Source organism: Schistocerca serialis, chromosome 6 (genome assembly GCF_023864345.2).
Source record: "Schistocerca serialis cubense isolate TAMUIC-IGC-003099 chromosome 6, iqSchSeri2.2, whole genome shotgun sequence".
Lineage (NCBI taxonomy): Eukaryota > Metazoa > Arthropoda > Insecta > Orthoptera > Acrididae > Schistocerca > Schistocerca serialis.
The window spans coordinates 212,433,936-212,452,193 of NC_064643.1; the positions used below are offsets into that span (position 1 = coordinate 212,433,936).

At 39.7% G+C, this 18,258-nt stretch overlaps 1 protein-coding gene across 2 annotated transcripts in view; it reads right to left on the minus strand.

Moving 5' to 3' along the window:
- Positions 1 to 18,258, minus strand: part of LOC126485150 (CWF19-like protein 1) — a 150,628-nt gene that overhangs the window by 93,710 nt on the left and 38,660 nt on the right. For both annotated transcript variants that reach the window (XM_050108818.1, XM_050108817.1), the window contains exon 3: positions 18,121 to 18,222. In XM_050108818.1, coding sequence (XP_049964775.1) covers positions 18,121 to 18,222 — 102 coding nt within the window. The remainder of the gene's footprint in view (positions 1 to 18,120; positions 18,223 to 18,258) is intronic.

An 18,258-nucleotide genomic window follows, 5' to 3' on the forward strand; every position in this document is an offset into this window, starting at 1 on the left:
ACACCTAGTAATTACAATTATGAATGACTTAAATTGAAAAGAGCACACAGAAAATGTTGCAGGGAAGGAAGGCGAACCAAAGACTGCGATTTTTTGGCAGAATGTTTAGAAGATGCAACATATCTACTAAAGAGTCCATCTACACAATGTTTGTCCATACTCTTTTGGAGTACTGCTGCATGGTGTGGGATCCTTAGCAGATAGGATTAATGGAGTACATTGCGAAAGTTCAAAGAAGGGCAGCATATTTTTAATATCAAAAAATAGGGAAGAGTATGACATGGACATGATACAGGATTTGGGGTGGACACCATTAAAACACAGGCATTTCTGGTTGCGGCGGGATCTTCTCACAAAATTTCAATCACCAACTTCCTCCTCCGAATGCAAAAATATTTTTTTGACACCAATCTACATAGGGAGAATTTGATCATCATAACAAAATAACGGAAATCAGAGCTCGCACAGAAAGATATAGGTGTTTGTTCTTTCCATCCGCTGTTCTAGAGTGGAATAATAGAGAATTATTGTGAGGGTGGTTCGATGAACCCTCTGCCAGGTATGTAAGTGTAATTCGCAGAGTATCCATGTAGATGTAGATGTAGGTGTATTTCAAACTGTTTGTTAGACCTAATGAAATGATTTAAAATTAGTATTGTATTTTAAAATGGTTAAGTAATAGTACACCCATTTTTTTAGAGGAGAGGTAAATATTAATACAGTACTATTGTCATTAAGTGTTATCAGTGCTTTTTTAAGTATTATTATATACGTTGTTCATTAAACTTTTTTAAAATGTGTTTATTCCATGGAAGAGTATAGCTGTTGATCTGTTGTTGATAGGGAAATGTTTCAGAATATCCAGGATTCCAAGGGAACTATTCAGATAATAGTACCTATAAACTACAGTACATTGCCACAGTCTACATTTTAACTGGTTGTATTGAATAAACTCAAATACACATGCTACTTCTTTCTGGCATATTGTTGAGGTTGGAGTGTTTATACCAGTAAAGATTGTTGAAGTGAATACGTCTGTCAATAAGGAAACCATGAATGCATCAGAAGTTGGAGATGAAATTACTCAAGACTCATTATAAAGTTAAAACTTGATGTTACTCTTGAGAGTTGGCATTGCTCATCACACAGGCTTGCTGACTGATAACATTTTGATAGCACCGAAATCTTCAACTTTGATTTCCCACGAAGCAATACTGATAGCTGAGGAAATTTATGCACGTACTATGGACATGCTGACTGAAAAAATATTTGTTACTGATGAAGAACTCATTGACAAAAATAAGAACTGTGTTGAGGAACCTTTCAAAGGTCTATGAGATGAATATAAACTAGAACGGGGAAAGAAAGAGGCAGAATATATCTTTCTAGATTATAGAACAAAAGCTGTAAATATTCCAAAAACTCGTCCTACACTGAATCTATGAACATCGGAAAGGGGGGAGGCGGGGGAGGGAGATAGTAAAAAAAAAAGAAGGAATGTACATCCAAATGGGAAGAAGAACTAAAAAAAAGTGGGAACCAATTTGATAAGTATGTTATCATTGATTCCTAGACACATGATTGTTTTGTGGAAGCTAGAGAATGTTATCAACAACTGACTACATGAAATTTGCAACAGTGGGCCTTGGCAACAGCAGGGCAGTCTGCAGATTTTGAATTGGAAGTCTCTGACAGATTGGTCAAGAAGTTCAAATGTAAGTGTGGGATTTGTCAGTGAAAAATGACGAAATTCATTTAAAAAATGCAACTATAATTTTGTTATGAGCACTGACCAGACAGGTAAACTATCACACATTGCTTTTAAAATTTTCACTCTATTTTTTTCACCCTCCATACATTATATTTTAATTTATCTTCTTTTCCCTTTCCTGGATGTCAGTATCAGTCTGTCTACAATAAACTCCAGTGAAAAAAGGAACGAAAACGATCTTTATACAAAGGCATGATATGAATAATGTTACATATACATACACCACACAATATTCTCCAACTATGTTTAGGAAATTACTACCCCAAGAATTTGTTTGTCTGCAAGAAGCAGCTGGTAAACACAATAATATACAAATGTTGTAATGATGTCAGAATCTGGAAAGCTAACAACAGGATTGCACATCAACTTCCTTAATGGTTGTCTGATGCCTCATGGGGAGAGAAAAGTTTCTGTTGATTACTGACACTTGGGAGTGACGAAACAAAGCCTCAATTACATGACAAGGTTTCTTGAGGTGAGGAAAAGCAATATTATGAAAAGTATAGTTGCTACTCACCTTCTAGCGGAAATACTGAGTCACAGATAGGCACAACAAACAGACTGTCAGAAAATGAACTTTCAGCCATTAAGGCCTTCATCAAAGACACAACACACATGCACGTACACACGCACGTGCAGCCAGAGACTGCGGTCATGTGTGTTTGAGTTGCATTTTTGTGTGTGTGTGTGTGTGTGTGTGTGTGTGTGTGTGTGTGTGTGTGTGCGCGCGCGCGCGCGCGCGCTATCTCCGATGAAGGCCTTGATGGCCAAACGCTCATTTTCTGACAGCCTGTCTGTTGTGCCTATCTGCCACTCAGCATCTCCGCTCACTATATAGAGAGTAGCAACTATCCTTTACTATATAGAGAGTAGCAACTATCCTTTTCATAATATTGTTACATCCCATTCTAGATTTTCCATTGTTGAAAATCTAATAAATCATATAGAAAATTGTACTTATCATATCAAAACTCACTAACATATCAGAACTAGTCAAACCTGATTCCTCTAATCACCATATGAAATCATCAGGTTCTTAATGTGATGTACACACTGAAATACTAGTGGGTGCAACAAAGAAGCAAGGTGTTTTACTACACGGTATCTTGGAGCATCAATATTACTGACAATATGCGTAAGAGGAGTTCCTTCTGTGTGGATCTTCTGAAGATCTACAAATCTACGAGGGTCAGCACAATATGGTACATGACTCTTCCTAACATCAAGTAGCAAAGAACATTTATTCAGGAGGGTGTTATACTTTCTCTATTTATACATACACAAGTGTGTGCGCACCCCCCCCCCCCCCCCCCACACACACACACACCCCTACTGTCTCCAGCCGCTGGAGTCCAACTGCGGACTGTGCCTGCATCTAATGTATGCAGTAATCTGGGGTGGGGATGGGTGTAAGGAGAAGGCATGGGGTGAGGATGGGGATAAGGAGGAAGCATGGGTCAGGGAATGGGACGGACAGTATGCTACGGGTGAGGGAAGATAATGTGTTACTTGTGAAAGTGTGCAAGAACACAAAGGGAACAGGATGGACTTCGAGAGGTATAGAGTCGTGAGACTGTGAATGGGAGGGGGGAGGGGCAGGATAGGGGACAGGGAGAGGGGAGAAGAGAAACGAACATGAAAAGCCTGTAAGAGCATTGGTGGAATGCATAGTGCTGGGGATGGAAGGAAATTGGTAAGGGCAGAACAGGGACTAGCAAAAGTTGAGGCCTCTCCAACACTACACATTCCACCAATGCACCTCCTGTCTTTTCCCCTCCTCTATGTCTCTCCCTCCATTTTCTATCCTCCACTCCTCACCTGGCACAGTCTCCAAACTCTGCACCTAACAGCCTATCCTGTCCCTAACACATCCCTGCACTCTCCCACAAGCAGCCCATTCTACTCCCTCTCTTCCCCTACCTCTACCTTGTTAGCCCACCCACTCCCCACCCCATGCCTGCTCCTTACCTTGGTGACCCACTCCAGATTACCGCACACTGCACACATCAGATGGAGGTGCAGTCCACAGTCGCACCCCAGTGTCCAGAGACAGTAGCCATATGTAATTTGTACTCTCTCTCTCTCTCTCTCTCTCTCTCTCTCTCTCTCTCTCTCTCTGTGTGTGTGTGTGTGTGTGTGTGTGTGTGTGTGTGTGTGTGTGTGTGTGTGTGTCTGTGTGTGTGTGTGTTCTACTTAAAGAAGAAGGATTTTCTTGTCTGAAAACTTAAATATTTAGCAGTCTTTTCATTGTACCTGCCTGCAACTTAATGCCTCCTCAGTGTGGTGAGTAGAATCAATCCATTTCATGTTGTTGTTATTCCATCCCGGACTTTTCACTATTTAATAACCTCCTTTAATGCTTAAGATATAACAGTTAACTTGGGACATAGCAGAATACAATAATACGTGTATGTTTCAAAAGCTTGTGTGTAGATTTCAGGAAAGTCATTCAGAACTGTGGGTCAGGGGAGAAGGAAATCAGCTTGCCAATTACAATAGTCTCTTATGCGTATGTGTTCTGCCACTGCTTGGTGTGTAGATTTTTTATCTGTCCAATTAAATAATTTTGTCAATATATGATTGTTTTCATTGTTATTTTACAAAAGTTTGGACATACACAAGTGCACATGTCAACTGATTTCAGCAAGGGACAGTGCAGTGAGATGGGTAAAGGATTGAGAAGTGAGAGGATAGCTATAACTAGCCCATGGATTTAAGTAAATATGTAACATGAAGTGCATACAACAGTATTTTCAGTGACTTATGTAGCACTATTAACTGAGTGAACATAATTTGACCAACTAAATTTTATCACTACACACACACACACACACACACACACACACACACAGACACCAGCATGTGCACATCCCTGCTTACATTGCCCCAGCACTGCGACTCGACTCAAATGGGGTAAGTTGTTGTGTTGTGCAGTGGGTGACAAAAGCACGAAAATGGGGGGGGGGGGAGGTGGGAGGGAGAAAGGGGGGGGGGAGAGAAGGGGGTCAGAGAGAGAGAGAGAGAGAGCAAAGGAACAGGATAAACACATGGCATGGTGAGCTGACCCTGAGAGTGTGACTATAGAATGAGTGAAGTGGACGGCATGGGGAAAGAGTTGGGGTGGATGTAGGATAGGGGCAAGAGAGCTGCAGGACTGAAGGATGTGTTGATGGGTCAAAACTCAAATACCCAATTCAGAGAAGTTATTATTGAAGGTGATATGGAGAAGGGGGATCGATATGGCACCAATTATAAAGCAGGCATTGAACTTTTTTTATATTATGTCTTTCAGCCTTAGGTCACACAAATGGTACCACAACTTATTGAAACTACTAAGCAAGTAGCAAGTCATCACCAGATGATTTGTTTTAAAAAAAGGGGGGATAGTAAACTACTAGGAAATTTAGTGGTATTTAAAGCAGTACATCACATTAAGTATGTAAGGCTTCACACTTATGGTTAAGTCACAGTGGACATCAATGGATGGGAATATCTCTGTAAAATGTTGGTTAGTTCATTACAAATGGAATATCAGCACAATGTCATGTTACTTATACTAGTACTGAACAACAAAAGTGAAGCTTTGAGAGACCACTTGTCTTATAAAAATCCAGAAAATACAAAACTACAGAGGTGATGAAGGAAACATTACGGAAATCACCAAAAGTACTATCAGTGACAGGGCACTTTATAAATAGTCAAAATAAAATTTGCAAAGGATGCTCTTGACAAAGACAGTATGGCGATTTTTCAAACTTCTCAGAAGTAAAAAAATAGGACAAACGTCTCCAAAGCATACTGAAACATCAACACTCACTTGTTCAAGAAACTATAGCTTATATATACAACACATCAGACAATATTCAGTAGGCAATATAAGTGCCTTTGTACTTTATCTTTTGTGTTTTGTTTTCTTTCTAATTTCCAAACTACATGAGGAAACTATATTTTCCTCTTTCAACAGAACTCACTTTTTCACTGTTAAAAAGGTTTTTTTAATTGAACTTGTTTGAGCTATTTACATTATTGTTTACACACAGTGTAGGCTTTTTCTTTTTCCAGGTACTGTAAAAACTAAATAACTTTTCATTTTATAGTGGAGATGCTGAGTCACAATAGGCGCAACAAAAAGATTCACACAATTATAGCTTTCAGCCATTAAGGCCTTTGTCAGCAGTAGACACACTCACGCAAATGCAACTCACGTGCATGTGTGTGCAAGTTGCATTTATGTGTGTCTACTGCTGACAAACGCCTTAATGGCCGAAAGCTATAATTGTGTGAATCTTTTTGTTGTGCCTGTCACAACTCACCATCTCGCTATATGGTGAGTAGCAACTTTCCTTCTCTGGTATTGTTACATTCCATTCTGGATTTTCCACTGTTTGATTAACTTTTCATTTTCAAATATTTGGCTCCTTTTGTGGAAGGATACTCACAGAAAAAATTCCTAATGCTCACACAATCTTCTCAATGAGTTATGAAAGCAACGCAAACAAAGTCCACTCCTACAACATGAGTAAGCATGGAAAAAATACATTGGTTTGTGTTGTTAGCAAATGACACCACTGTCTCCCCACCCCCTAACATCAATGTCAAAAATTTATTCTCAGTAATCTTTAATGTTGAAGTTCTGTTCCATCAAATTTTTGACAGTTTGTATGAATGTCAATGTTTGAAATGCAATCTGGAATGTTTTGACATGCTACTCTGTGACTTCCAGTGTGAAGGACTTTTAGGCATATGAATCCTGAGTTATATTCTCTGGAAGTATCACTCCATTAAATGTAAGAATAAATGTGACTGTTTTTATGAGATCACCATCTAATTCTTTTTATTCAGTTTTGCACATGAATAAACCCTTTGCACATCAATAAACCACTCTTGCGCCCATTTATCTTTCAATTCTTCTTTTGGTATCCCAACTAAATCTCTTCATGAAACAACACCCTTGCTATAGTTAACGGTGTTATGCAGCTTTGTTTTAGTGTAAACTTCTCCTGTACATTTAGCTGCTTCGATCTTGTAGCTTGCTAGGAAGTGGATTTTTCAACCAACAATGACCCATTTCACAAATGCTTTCCTGATCTTAAAGTGGCAGCATGTAGTGATTTGAGAATTTCTGTATAAATTCTAAAACCAATCAGTCTTCTACCGTCTCAAACTCACGATATTCTGGATATGAGTGTGGGATGGTAGAATCCTACCTACTGTGCATCACATGTTTGTTTGTGTGTGTGCAGGTTTATAATCAGTCGCGGGAAGAAAGTAGAGGTGGCGGACAAATAGCACCGACAAGTACCTGTCGCACAATCCATAGATGTTTTAGTGAGTGTGTAAGGAAGAACCACGAAGTTTATATGCAGCTCTGTGCTTTTTGTGTCATTGACTATTGTTATTAAAACAAGTACAGTTGAAAAAGAACTCTTAAGAACTCTTGACATAAGCTCGCTATTAGCAAGACTTATTTTTTGATTCATGGTAAGAAAAGTTATGGTATCTAAGCCAACTTTCTTTTATTTGTAACTCAATTTGTTTCTTACATTCGGCTATATGAGAGACTTACAGGAAGTTACATATTTATGTGGAAAGTGGGAGTTTTATTGTGTATGGAGGTCAAATACATCGTTAATTGACAAAAAGTAAAGTTTGTACGTCTACTTATTTCATAAGTAGAAAGAGTCTAGTAATTCCTGTAAACAGCATTATTTGACAGAGAGGAAGTCAAGAAGGTTTCCAGCAGCCAGCTAGCCAGTAAAGAAGAGTGGCTGCAAGTTCCAAGTAAGTCACTTCATAAAGAAGTGGAGGATGCTTTGGGGGAATAAAACAATATAACCAGATTCACACTCACACTATAAGTAGTTAATACATTAGAAGCAATGAGCCCCAGATCTTTCGGAATGTATAATAGTGACACTCTTTCAAAACAACACATTTTGATAGCTAGTAAGTGTTCTTTTACACATTTTTCAGGTCTGGCTGAATGAGCCACTTATTAGGTTGTGTGTAGATATCCACCAGTAGTTCACCCTTCCTTCTGGGACCCAAGAGCCAGTCTTCAAATTCTCCATCATGGTCTCACTAGTAGGTATGGAGCTAAAGGTCCATCCAGACAGAGCTCCAATCGCATGGGTAAACTTTTCACAACTGCAGTATGACAGATTCCCCAGGTTGTCCACTAATGACCGTTTTGTCTCAACAGTCATTCACCCCATCAGTGTATTGTGTAACTTGAGGCTGTAATTTTTTTTTTTAAATGTAAATTTTTGCACCAATCTCGTAATCCGAGCTGCTAAGCCAAGATCCCAACTCCCTGTGGCCAAAAATGTCGCACTGCCACACAGCACAGTGGTCACTGAAACTTGCACAGAGCTTACAGTTAACCAGTTCAGTTCAGGAATTCACCAAACCTATTCCCAGTTAATAAAGACTGACCTTGAGGTTCTTGTCATTTGGCATGACCCAGGAAGCACATGTGGACATGTGTCTTATCAAATGGAAGAGACATGGTGGATGATGAGTGTGACCAGAGAGAAAGAAATAGAAAGAGAGAGAGGTAGAGAGAGAGAGAGAGAGAGAGAGAGAGAGAGAGAGAGAATCAACAAAGGTAAAGCGGCATCCATACTGGAGGTGTTATGATTGTGAGTGACAGATTGGTATATGGCAGAGCAATACAGCACACTCATGTAACTTAACATATCCAAAAAAGGAACACTGCCTGGTAGGAGTGAGGCAGAGCTCAATCACTTAGATCATACAATTTTGCCATGGCAACGGCACAGGTGCAGGTGCACACTGTCTTGATGGAAGATGACTTTCTTCCTTGCTAAACCTGGCCTTTTCGCGTGTATCTTTTGTTGCAATTTGTCCAGTAGGTTAGCATAGTAATTGTTTGCCCAGTGGGGAGATAATATACAAACAGAATCCCCTTCGCATTCCAGAACACTGATCCATGGCCTTTCCCGCCAAAGGAATTGTCAATGCTTTCTTTGGTGGCGGAGAATCAGCATGTTTCCACTTCTTTGACTGTTGTTTTGTCTCTGGGGTATAGTAGTGCACCCAAGTTTCATCTGTGGTCACAAATTGGCGCAAAAAATCTTGTTTGTTTCTCCTAAAACAGGCAAAACATTGCTCCGATATGTCCATTCTCATGCGTTTTTGATACGAGGTGCATTCAAGTTCTAAGGCCTCCGATTTTTTTTTCTAATTAACTACTCACCCGAAATCAATGAAACTGCCGTTACTTCTCGAAGTAATCGCCCTGCAGACTTACACATTTTTCACAACGCTGACGCCATGATTCCATGGCAGCGGCGAAGGCTTCTTTAGGAGTCCGTTTTGACCACTGGAAAATCGCTGAGGCAATAGCAGCACGGGTGGTGAATGTGCGGCCACGGAGAGTGTCTTTCATTGTTGGAAAAAGCCAACAGTCACTAGGAGCTAGGTCAGGTGAGTAGGGAGCATGAGGAATCACTTCAAAGTTGTTATCACGAAGAAACTGTTGCGTAACGTTAGCTCGATGTGCAGGTGCGTTGTCTTGGTGAAACAGCACATGCGCAGCCCTTCGCGGACGTTTTTGTTGCAGTGCAGGAAGGAATTTGTTCTTCAAAACACTTTCGTAGGATGCACCTGTTACGGTAGTGCCCTTTGGAACGCAATGGGTAAGGATTACGCCCTTGCTGTCCCAGAACATGGACACCATCATTTTTTCAGCACTGGCGGTTACCCGAAATTTTTTTGGTGGCGGTGAATCTGTGTGCTTCCATTGAGCTGACTGGCGCTTTGTTTCTGGATTGAAAAATTGCATCCACGTCTCATCCATTGTCACAACCGATGAAAAGAAAGTCCCATTCATGCTGTCATTGCGCGTCAACATTGCTTGGCAACATGCCACACGGGCAGCCATATGGTCGTCCGTCAACATTCGTGGCACCCACCTGGATGACACTTTTCGCATTTTCAGGTCGTCATGCAGGATTGTGTGCACAGAACCCACGGAAATGCCAACTCTGGAGGCGATCTGTTCAACAGTCATTCGGCAATCCCCCAAAACAATTCTCTCCACTTTCTCGATCATGTCATCAGACCGGCTTGTGCGAGCCCGAGGTTGTTTCGGTTTGTTGTCACACGATGTTCTGCCTTCATTAAACTGTCGCACCCACGAACGCACTTTCGACACATCCATAACTCCATCACCACAAGTATCCTTCAACTGTCGATGAATTTCAATTGGTTTCACACCACGCAAATTCAGAAAACGAATGGTTGCACACTGTTCAAGTAAGGAAAACATCGCCATTTTAAGTATTTAAAACAGTTCTCATTCTCGCCGCTGGCGGTAAAATTCCATCTGCCGTACGGTGCTGCCATCTCTGGGATGTATTGACAATGAACGCGGCCTCATTTTAAAACAATGCGCATGTTTCTATCTCTTTCCTGTCCGGAGAAAAAAAATCGGAGGCCTTAGAACTTGAATGCACCTCGTACAGCATCAGGAGTTGCAGCACCCATCTTGCAGATAATTTTTTCATTTCCAATTCTTCAGTTAAAATGTGATATACCCTTCCATATGACATTTGGCAAGCCTGAGTAATTTCACACACTTTCAATTGGCGATCCTCCATGAACATTTTGTGCACTTTTGCAATGATTTCTGGAGTAGTGACACATCTTGGCCGACCACTGCGTGGATCATCACCTAAGCTCTACTAACCAAATTTAAATTGATTTGAGAAAGTACTGGAAACAGTAGTCCTTCAAAAACTGATTTTGGAAGCATGTGGGCAATACCTTACTTTTTATATCACCACAACTCCAATCAGAAGAACATTCAATTTGCTATGGAAATGGAGAAAGATGACTGTCTGCTTTTCCTGGACATTTTGATTAGACAGAAGGACACTGAACAATGGCTCTCTGGGAAATTCAGTTAACTATAAGCCCACTCATTCCTATTTGTATTTACAATTGCTGAGATTTCATTACCTATTGAAAACTATAATGTGCTTACAACATTTTCACAAAGAGCTCACACAATGTTGTAACTAGATATTTTGCCTAAAGAGTTAGCCCACCTAAAAGCAGTTTTAAGAGAAAATGGATATTCTACTTGGCAGATTAACGTGACACTGTCAGTTAAAGCCAAAAACCAGGAAGTGGATACAGCAGAGAGCACACTGGCAAATTCCATAATTTTTCTTCCCTTTGTCGAAAACATTTCACTCAAGATGGACAGAATCCTCTGGGAATTTCACATTTAAGTCTTTTTGCATCCACTACTTAAGACTGCAGACCTATTGGGATCAGCAGAGGATCATTTGTTATTGTGGGAAGCTGGAATTTACAAAATACCTTGTCATTGTGGTATGGCTTACATGGAACAACCACACAGCCTATGGAGGAATGCTGCAACCAGCCATTATCGCTATTTCACAATAATGTAAAACGAGTTGTCTTCCTTTGTTTTTCAATGTCCTCCATCAGTTCTACATCTACATCTACATCTACATCATTACTCTGCAATTCACATTTAAGTGCTTGGCACAGGGTTCATCGAACCACAATCATACTATCCCTCTACCATTCCACTCCCGAACAGCGCGCGGAAAAAATGAACACCTAAACCTTTCTGTTTGAGCTCTGATTTCTCTTATTTTATTTTGATGATCATTCCTACCTATGTTGGATGGATTCAACAAAATATTTTCACATTCGGAAGAGAAAGTTGGTGACTGAAATTTCGTAAATAGATCTCGCCGCAACGAAAAACGTTTTGCTTTAATGACTTCCATCCCAACTCGCGTATCATATCTGCCACACTCTCTCCCCTATTAAGTGACAATACAAAATGAGCTGCCCTTTTTTGCACCCTTTCGATGTCCTCCGTCAATCCCACCTGGTAAGGATCCCACACCGCGCAGCAATATTCTAACAGAGGACGAACGAGTGTAGTGTAAGCTGTCTTTTTAGCAGACTTGTTGCATCTTCTAAGAGTCCTGCCAATGAAACGCAACCTTTGGCTCACCTTCCCCACAATATTATCTATGTGGTCTTTCCAACTGAAGTTGTTCGTAATTTTAACACCCAGGTACTTAGTTGAATTGACAGCCTTGAGAATTGTATTATTTATCGAGTAATCGAATTACAACGGATTTCTTTTGGAACTCATGTGGATCACCTCACACTTTTCATTATTTAGCGTCAACTGCCACCTGCCACACCATACAGCAATCTTTTCTAAATCACTTTGCAACTGATAATGGTCTTCGGATGATCTTACTAGACGGTAAATTACAGCATCATCTGTGAACAACCTAAGAGAACTGCTCAGATTGTCACCCAGGTCATTTATAAGATGAGGAACAGCAGAGGTCCCAGGACGCTTCCCTGGGGAACACCTGATATCACTTCAGTTTTACTCGATGATTTGCCGTCTATTACTACAAACTGCGACCTTCCTGACAGGAAATCACGAATCCAGTCGCACAACTGAGACGATATCCCATAGGCCCGCAGCTTGATTAGAAGTCGCTTGTGAGGAACGGTGTCGAAAGCTTTCCGGAAATCTAGAAATACGGAATCAACTTGAGTTCCCCTGTCGATTGCCGCCATTACTTCGTGCGAATAAAGAGCTAGCTTCGTTGCACAAGAACGATGTTTTCTGAAACCATGCTGATTACCTATCAATAGATCGTTCCCTTCGAGGTGATTCATAATGTTTGAATACAGTATATGCTCCAAAACCCTACCGCAAACCGACATCAATGATATAGGTCTGTAGTTCGATGGATTACTCCTACTACCCTTCTTAAACACTGGTGTGACCTGTACAATTTTCCAATCTGTAGGTACAGATCTATCGGTGAGCGAGTGGTTGTATATGATTGCTAAGTAGGGAGCTATTGTATCAGCGTAATCTGAAAGGAACCTAATCGGTATTCAATCTGGATCTGAATACTTGCCCGTATCAAGCGATTTGAGTTGCTTCGCAACCCCTAAGGCATCTACTTCTAAGAAACTCACGCTAGCAGCTGTTCGTGTTTCAAATTCTGGAATATACCATTCGTCTTCCCTGGTGAAGGAATTTCGGAAAACTGCGTTCAATAACTCCGCTTTAGCAGCACAGTCGTCGGTAACAGTACCATCGGCACTGCGCAGCTAAGGTATTGACTGCGTCTTGCCGCTTGCGTACTTTACATACGACCAGAATTTCTTCAGATTTTCTACCAAATTTCGAGACAATGTTACGTTGTGGAACCTATTAAAGGCATCTTGCATTGAAGTCTGTGCCAAATTTCGCGCGTCTGTAAATTTTACCCAATCTTCGGGATTTCACGTTCTTCTGAACTTCGCATGCTTTTTCCGTTGCCTCTGCAACAGCGTTCGGACCTGTTTTGTGTACCATGGGAGATCAGTTCCATCTCTTACCAATTTATGAGGTATGAATCTCTCAATTGCTGTTGCTACTATATCTTTGAATTTCTACCTGAAAATTCTCTCTCCACCAAATATTCAATGAAGTAAACACAAGAATTTTGCTTAAATGACAGCATCATCTGCAAACATTCTAAGCTGTGAGCACTCATTGCTGTGAGCACTCATTACTTCATGTGAATAAACAGTAAGTTGTGTTTCACAAGGATGACATAGTCTGAAACCATACTGGCTGCATGGGAATTGATCATTTTCCTTGAGGTATTTCAAAATGTTCAAACACAGTATATGTTACAAAACCCTACAGCAAATCACAGTTAGTGATATAGTTCTATAATTCAGTGGATTACTTCTACTTCTTAATAAAGTGTGGAAGGCAGAAATCTTTCTCAGTCTTTGTTAACCCATCTGGGTATGACTGACAGGTGCCAGGTCAAAATATCATGGAGTGTAGTATATGATGACTAAATGCAAGCAAAATTTTTTTTTAATATTCCATTCACTGGAAAGCTTTTAAAACTCACATCTGTCACCAGAAATGTTGGTTGGATTGCTATACAAATTTATGTTCATGTTAAACCCAATGGTGCTTGTATACTTTTATCAATAAAAAGGTGTCTGATATGACACCAAACACAAGATATTGAACACTTAAGAATATGAGTCAATTTAAAATTAGGAACTATAATTTGTTAGATTTCTTGAAAACTTGCATTATATCAGTCAAAGCAATATTTGAACTCTCAAATTCAACTTTGCTAATGTCATCTCAAGAGATTTACACCATATAACTAAGTACGACCTTTAATCACAAAATATTTTAACAATAACTTAGCAAATCTATAAGTCCCAAGATGGGATAGTAATATTTTCACTGAATACCTTAATACTCATCTACTGTGTCAGCTGGTGACTATGTGCTAATGTGCACAGTACATATCACCCTAAAATCACGCCATTTCTCTTCAAATGTGAATCAGAATCACACTAAAATGAAGCCACTTCTCTTCAAATGCATGACGGTATGCACATAAAATGGACGAAAACATTTTTTGTAGCACTCTCTTCACAATGACAAGAAACCAATGTCGAGTGCTGAAATGATTGTCAGCCACACTATGCTCAACTCAGTGGAGGGATACAATTGTCGGTTTTCAACTGCGAATGCTTTGATGTGGCATCACCCCTGCCTGCACTAAGGGTGCAACATTGCTCGCAGCATCTTTGAAATTGTGTGTAAAGTATTCTGCAACATGTTGAATTCTACCGATGATCTGCTCAAGATGTCCTTTTGCAGTAGATCTTCGTAGAAGAAAATGAAAATTAAAGAGTTAGAAATACCTACACCAAATTTAAATCTAACAAGGGGGGTAGGGGTCAGGGCTCACTGACTTGGCTCAAACTATGTGAATGAAAGCAGGTAGATGCCCCTTTCAAGTTTCTAGCATATGTCACCTGAGTGGGCTGTAGAAAAAGATAAAACGCTCTCTAAAGATTTAGAAGTGCAGTATGAGGGATTTTTGAGCAACACCTGATGTATCGGTGCCAACTCGGTTTCTATTCTTCCGCGACCACCTTTTTCTTTCTTCCTTCCCCCCACCCCTCCCCCTTCTTGTAGATTAATGCACTTAGTCCAACAATGTTCCAGTACCTCAATCCCATCTCGAAAATAAGTTTCCTCCAGGCCTACAAATTACTCATCAACTCCAGCTATCAATTCTTAGTATGAAGTGAATCTTCGACCATCAAGAAAAATTTTCAGCTTTGGGAAGAAATGGAAGTCTGACAGAGCCAAATCAGGTGAATAAGGCGGGTGTGACAACAATTCATTTTGCCATGCGCACTGCCTTGATGGAAGATGACTTTCTTCATTGCTAAACCTGGCCTTTTTGTGCGTATCTTTTGTTGCAATTTGTCCAGGAGGTTAGCATAGTAATTGTTTGCCCAGTGGGGAGGTAATATACAAACAGAATCCCCTTCGCATTCCAGAACACTGATCCATGACCTTTCCCGCCAAAGGAATTGTCTATGCTTTCTTTGGTGGCGGAGAACCAGCATGTTTCCACTTCTTTGACTGTTGTTTTGTCTCTGGGGTATAATAGCGCACCCCAGTTTCATCTGTGGTCACAAATTGGCGCAAAAAATCTTGTTTGTTTCTCCTAAAAGAGGCAAAACCTTGTTCCAATATGTCCATTCTCATGTGTTTTTGATACAGCGTCAGGAGTCGCAGCACCCATCTTGCAGATAATTTTTTCATTTCCAATTCTTCAGTTAAAATGTGATATACCCTTTTATATGACATTTGGCAAGCCTGAGTAATTCCACACGGACTTTCAATCGGCGATCCTCCATGAACATTTTGTGCACTTTTGCAATGATTTCTGGAGTAGTGACACATCTTGGCCGACCACTGTGCGGATCATCATCTAAGCTCTCCCAACCAAATTTAAATTGATTTGTCCACTTGTCAACAGTTGAATATGAAGGAGCAGAGTCCCCCCAGTGTAATCTGGAAATCGGCATGAATGTCCTTTGCTTTCGTACCTTTCTTTACGAAGTACTTAAGCACTGCTCGAATTTCGATTTTTTCCATCTTCGCAAATCACTATGTGGGAACAACATCAGAGCCACATCACTGCCACAGCTCTCTTCCAAGAGGACTGACATAGCATGTGTTTACGGGCAATGAATATCACGTGAACAACCCATTGCACTAGCACTGACCTCTCATGGTGATTCCAAGAATTTTTCAAACCATTCTCATACATTCCTTGCTAAGTTAATAGTTTAACTTTAAAATTTAAATATATTTAAATAGTTCAATTTCTACAATAAAATTATATATTCAATTTAGTTATGATTATTACCCTTGTAAGTCAAAATGCTACAGGTAGGTGGTTAAAAAAAGTGAGTATACGAGGAAAATTTGTGTGGAAGTGTACAAAAAGAGCTGTGGGTGCGATCTTCACAACACACTTTTTTGCTTGCCATGTCGATCATTCAAGAACAGTAATGTTTGGGGTACAGTGGAAGCACAAAATCTAGGACATATCTTTTTTTAATGCAGAAATCATCAACATACAAACAACATACTTGAGCTTAATGCATTAGGTGAAACCAATATTGCAATAATATTAAGTCGCACCTTTCATGATGACATAGTGAAAAATAACCTCTTTATTTTTGTAATACTGCAGCAAATTGGTAAAATTTTACACAAGCTGCCACTGTTCATCTTAAACATTAATAAACTTATTGCATCAGCACATGGCTGCTTTTTTTTGTTTGAATGCAGTTATGATTGAAGACTATAGATTTTTGAAACAGCAAATATCATTAAATGATTGCTACATTAAATTTAGGGGTACTCTACACAAATGCTCATGACTGTTTATAATCACACAAATGAACTTAAACTGAACATACAGTTACTTGGAATAATATTATGAGAAGGAAAGTTGCTACTTACCATATAGCGGAGACGCTGAGTCACCACACACACACACACACACACACACACACACACACACACACACACACAACTCACAAACACATGACTGCAACCTCAGGAAATTGAAACCACACTGCGAGCAGCAACACCAGTTGCAACTGGTGTTGCTGCTCGCAGTGTGGTTTCAGATGCCTGAGATTGCATTCCTGTGTGTGTGTGTGTGTGTGTGTGTGGTGTTGACAAAGCCCAATGGCCAAAAAATTTTATTGTGACAATCTTTTTGTTGTGCGACTCAGCATCCCCGCTATATGGTGAATAGCAACTTCCCTTCTCATAAGGTTTATACAGTTACTTGTCAAATTCTCTACGTGCAACTGAAGTTTCTTCTGCGTATGTGGTCAATGAAATTCATTTTTGAAAGAATGTGGAGCTGAATGAATTTTTGTATATGAAGAAATTTAGTGCACAGTGGTTGTCTTTGACAGAACAAAATCAAATTTGGAAAACTGTAATGTAATCCAAAGATTGTATGGCATCTTTAAATGACTGTGGACAGAATGTGGTTCAACCATTATATCCTGGGGATAGAGCCACAGTCAAGAAAAGAATTTGTTTCTGTGACACACGAAGTGTCATAATGACTTAAGCAATACTAACAGAAAGTATGCAGAACAGAAACGACAGATTAGTCTGTAAAAAATGCTCTTTTATCACAGAAATACTTATGCTCACACATCAGTCATGATCTGGGCTCTGAAACAGAAGTTCTACAATCACCTCATTCCACAGGTTTGGCTCCAAGATACTTCATTCTGTTTCCTAAATTCAAAAATCTAATTCCAGGGGAAAATGTTCTGCTGAAGGTAAAGGTTATCTCAGGAGAGAGAGAAAAAATATCAATTCACCCTGATGATGATATTGGTTAAATACTTATTCTGGACATAAAATCTGAAATTCTTTGATTAAGCTAAAGTAAGCCTTTACTGGTAAGAGTAAAATTATGATTTTTTATTCGTGCTGTTACCTACGCAATGTCCACCACAAACACAGTAACTAGGTTTTTAGATCAACTGGTTCCCAATCCTGTTATCAGTGAACACAGCGATATTTCTATTACAAAGTTTGCTACATTGCGAACTACCTGATTAACAGAAAGAGTATTAAATCTACATAACCACAATGAAAAGACAGAAATAAGATGATAAGCAGTATGGAGATAGATATTAAAAATATCATCCAGAATGGAGAAAGAACATGGTTCATCTATAGAAGGAAGTGAGGTGAAATAAAATAAATGTTTCAAAGAAAGCATTAGGTGTCTGCAAATCACTGCACTTCCCTACAGAAAATAGCCAATAATTCAAGTTTCCAAAGATCCGATTTCCTCATTATTGTTAATGTTAAGTAGTGTAAAATAACATTTCTGCATTGTCACATAACACTGACGTTATTCATGAATACTTACCAATGTAGCTTACATTTGGGCACAGCTCACATCCATCTAAGTTATCATAATTACTTAGCTGATCTTCACTGGTGGGCCCCAAGATGTAAGTAGGCAAAGGAACTGAAAAAAAAGAATATTTATCACAAGGACCATAAA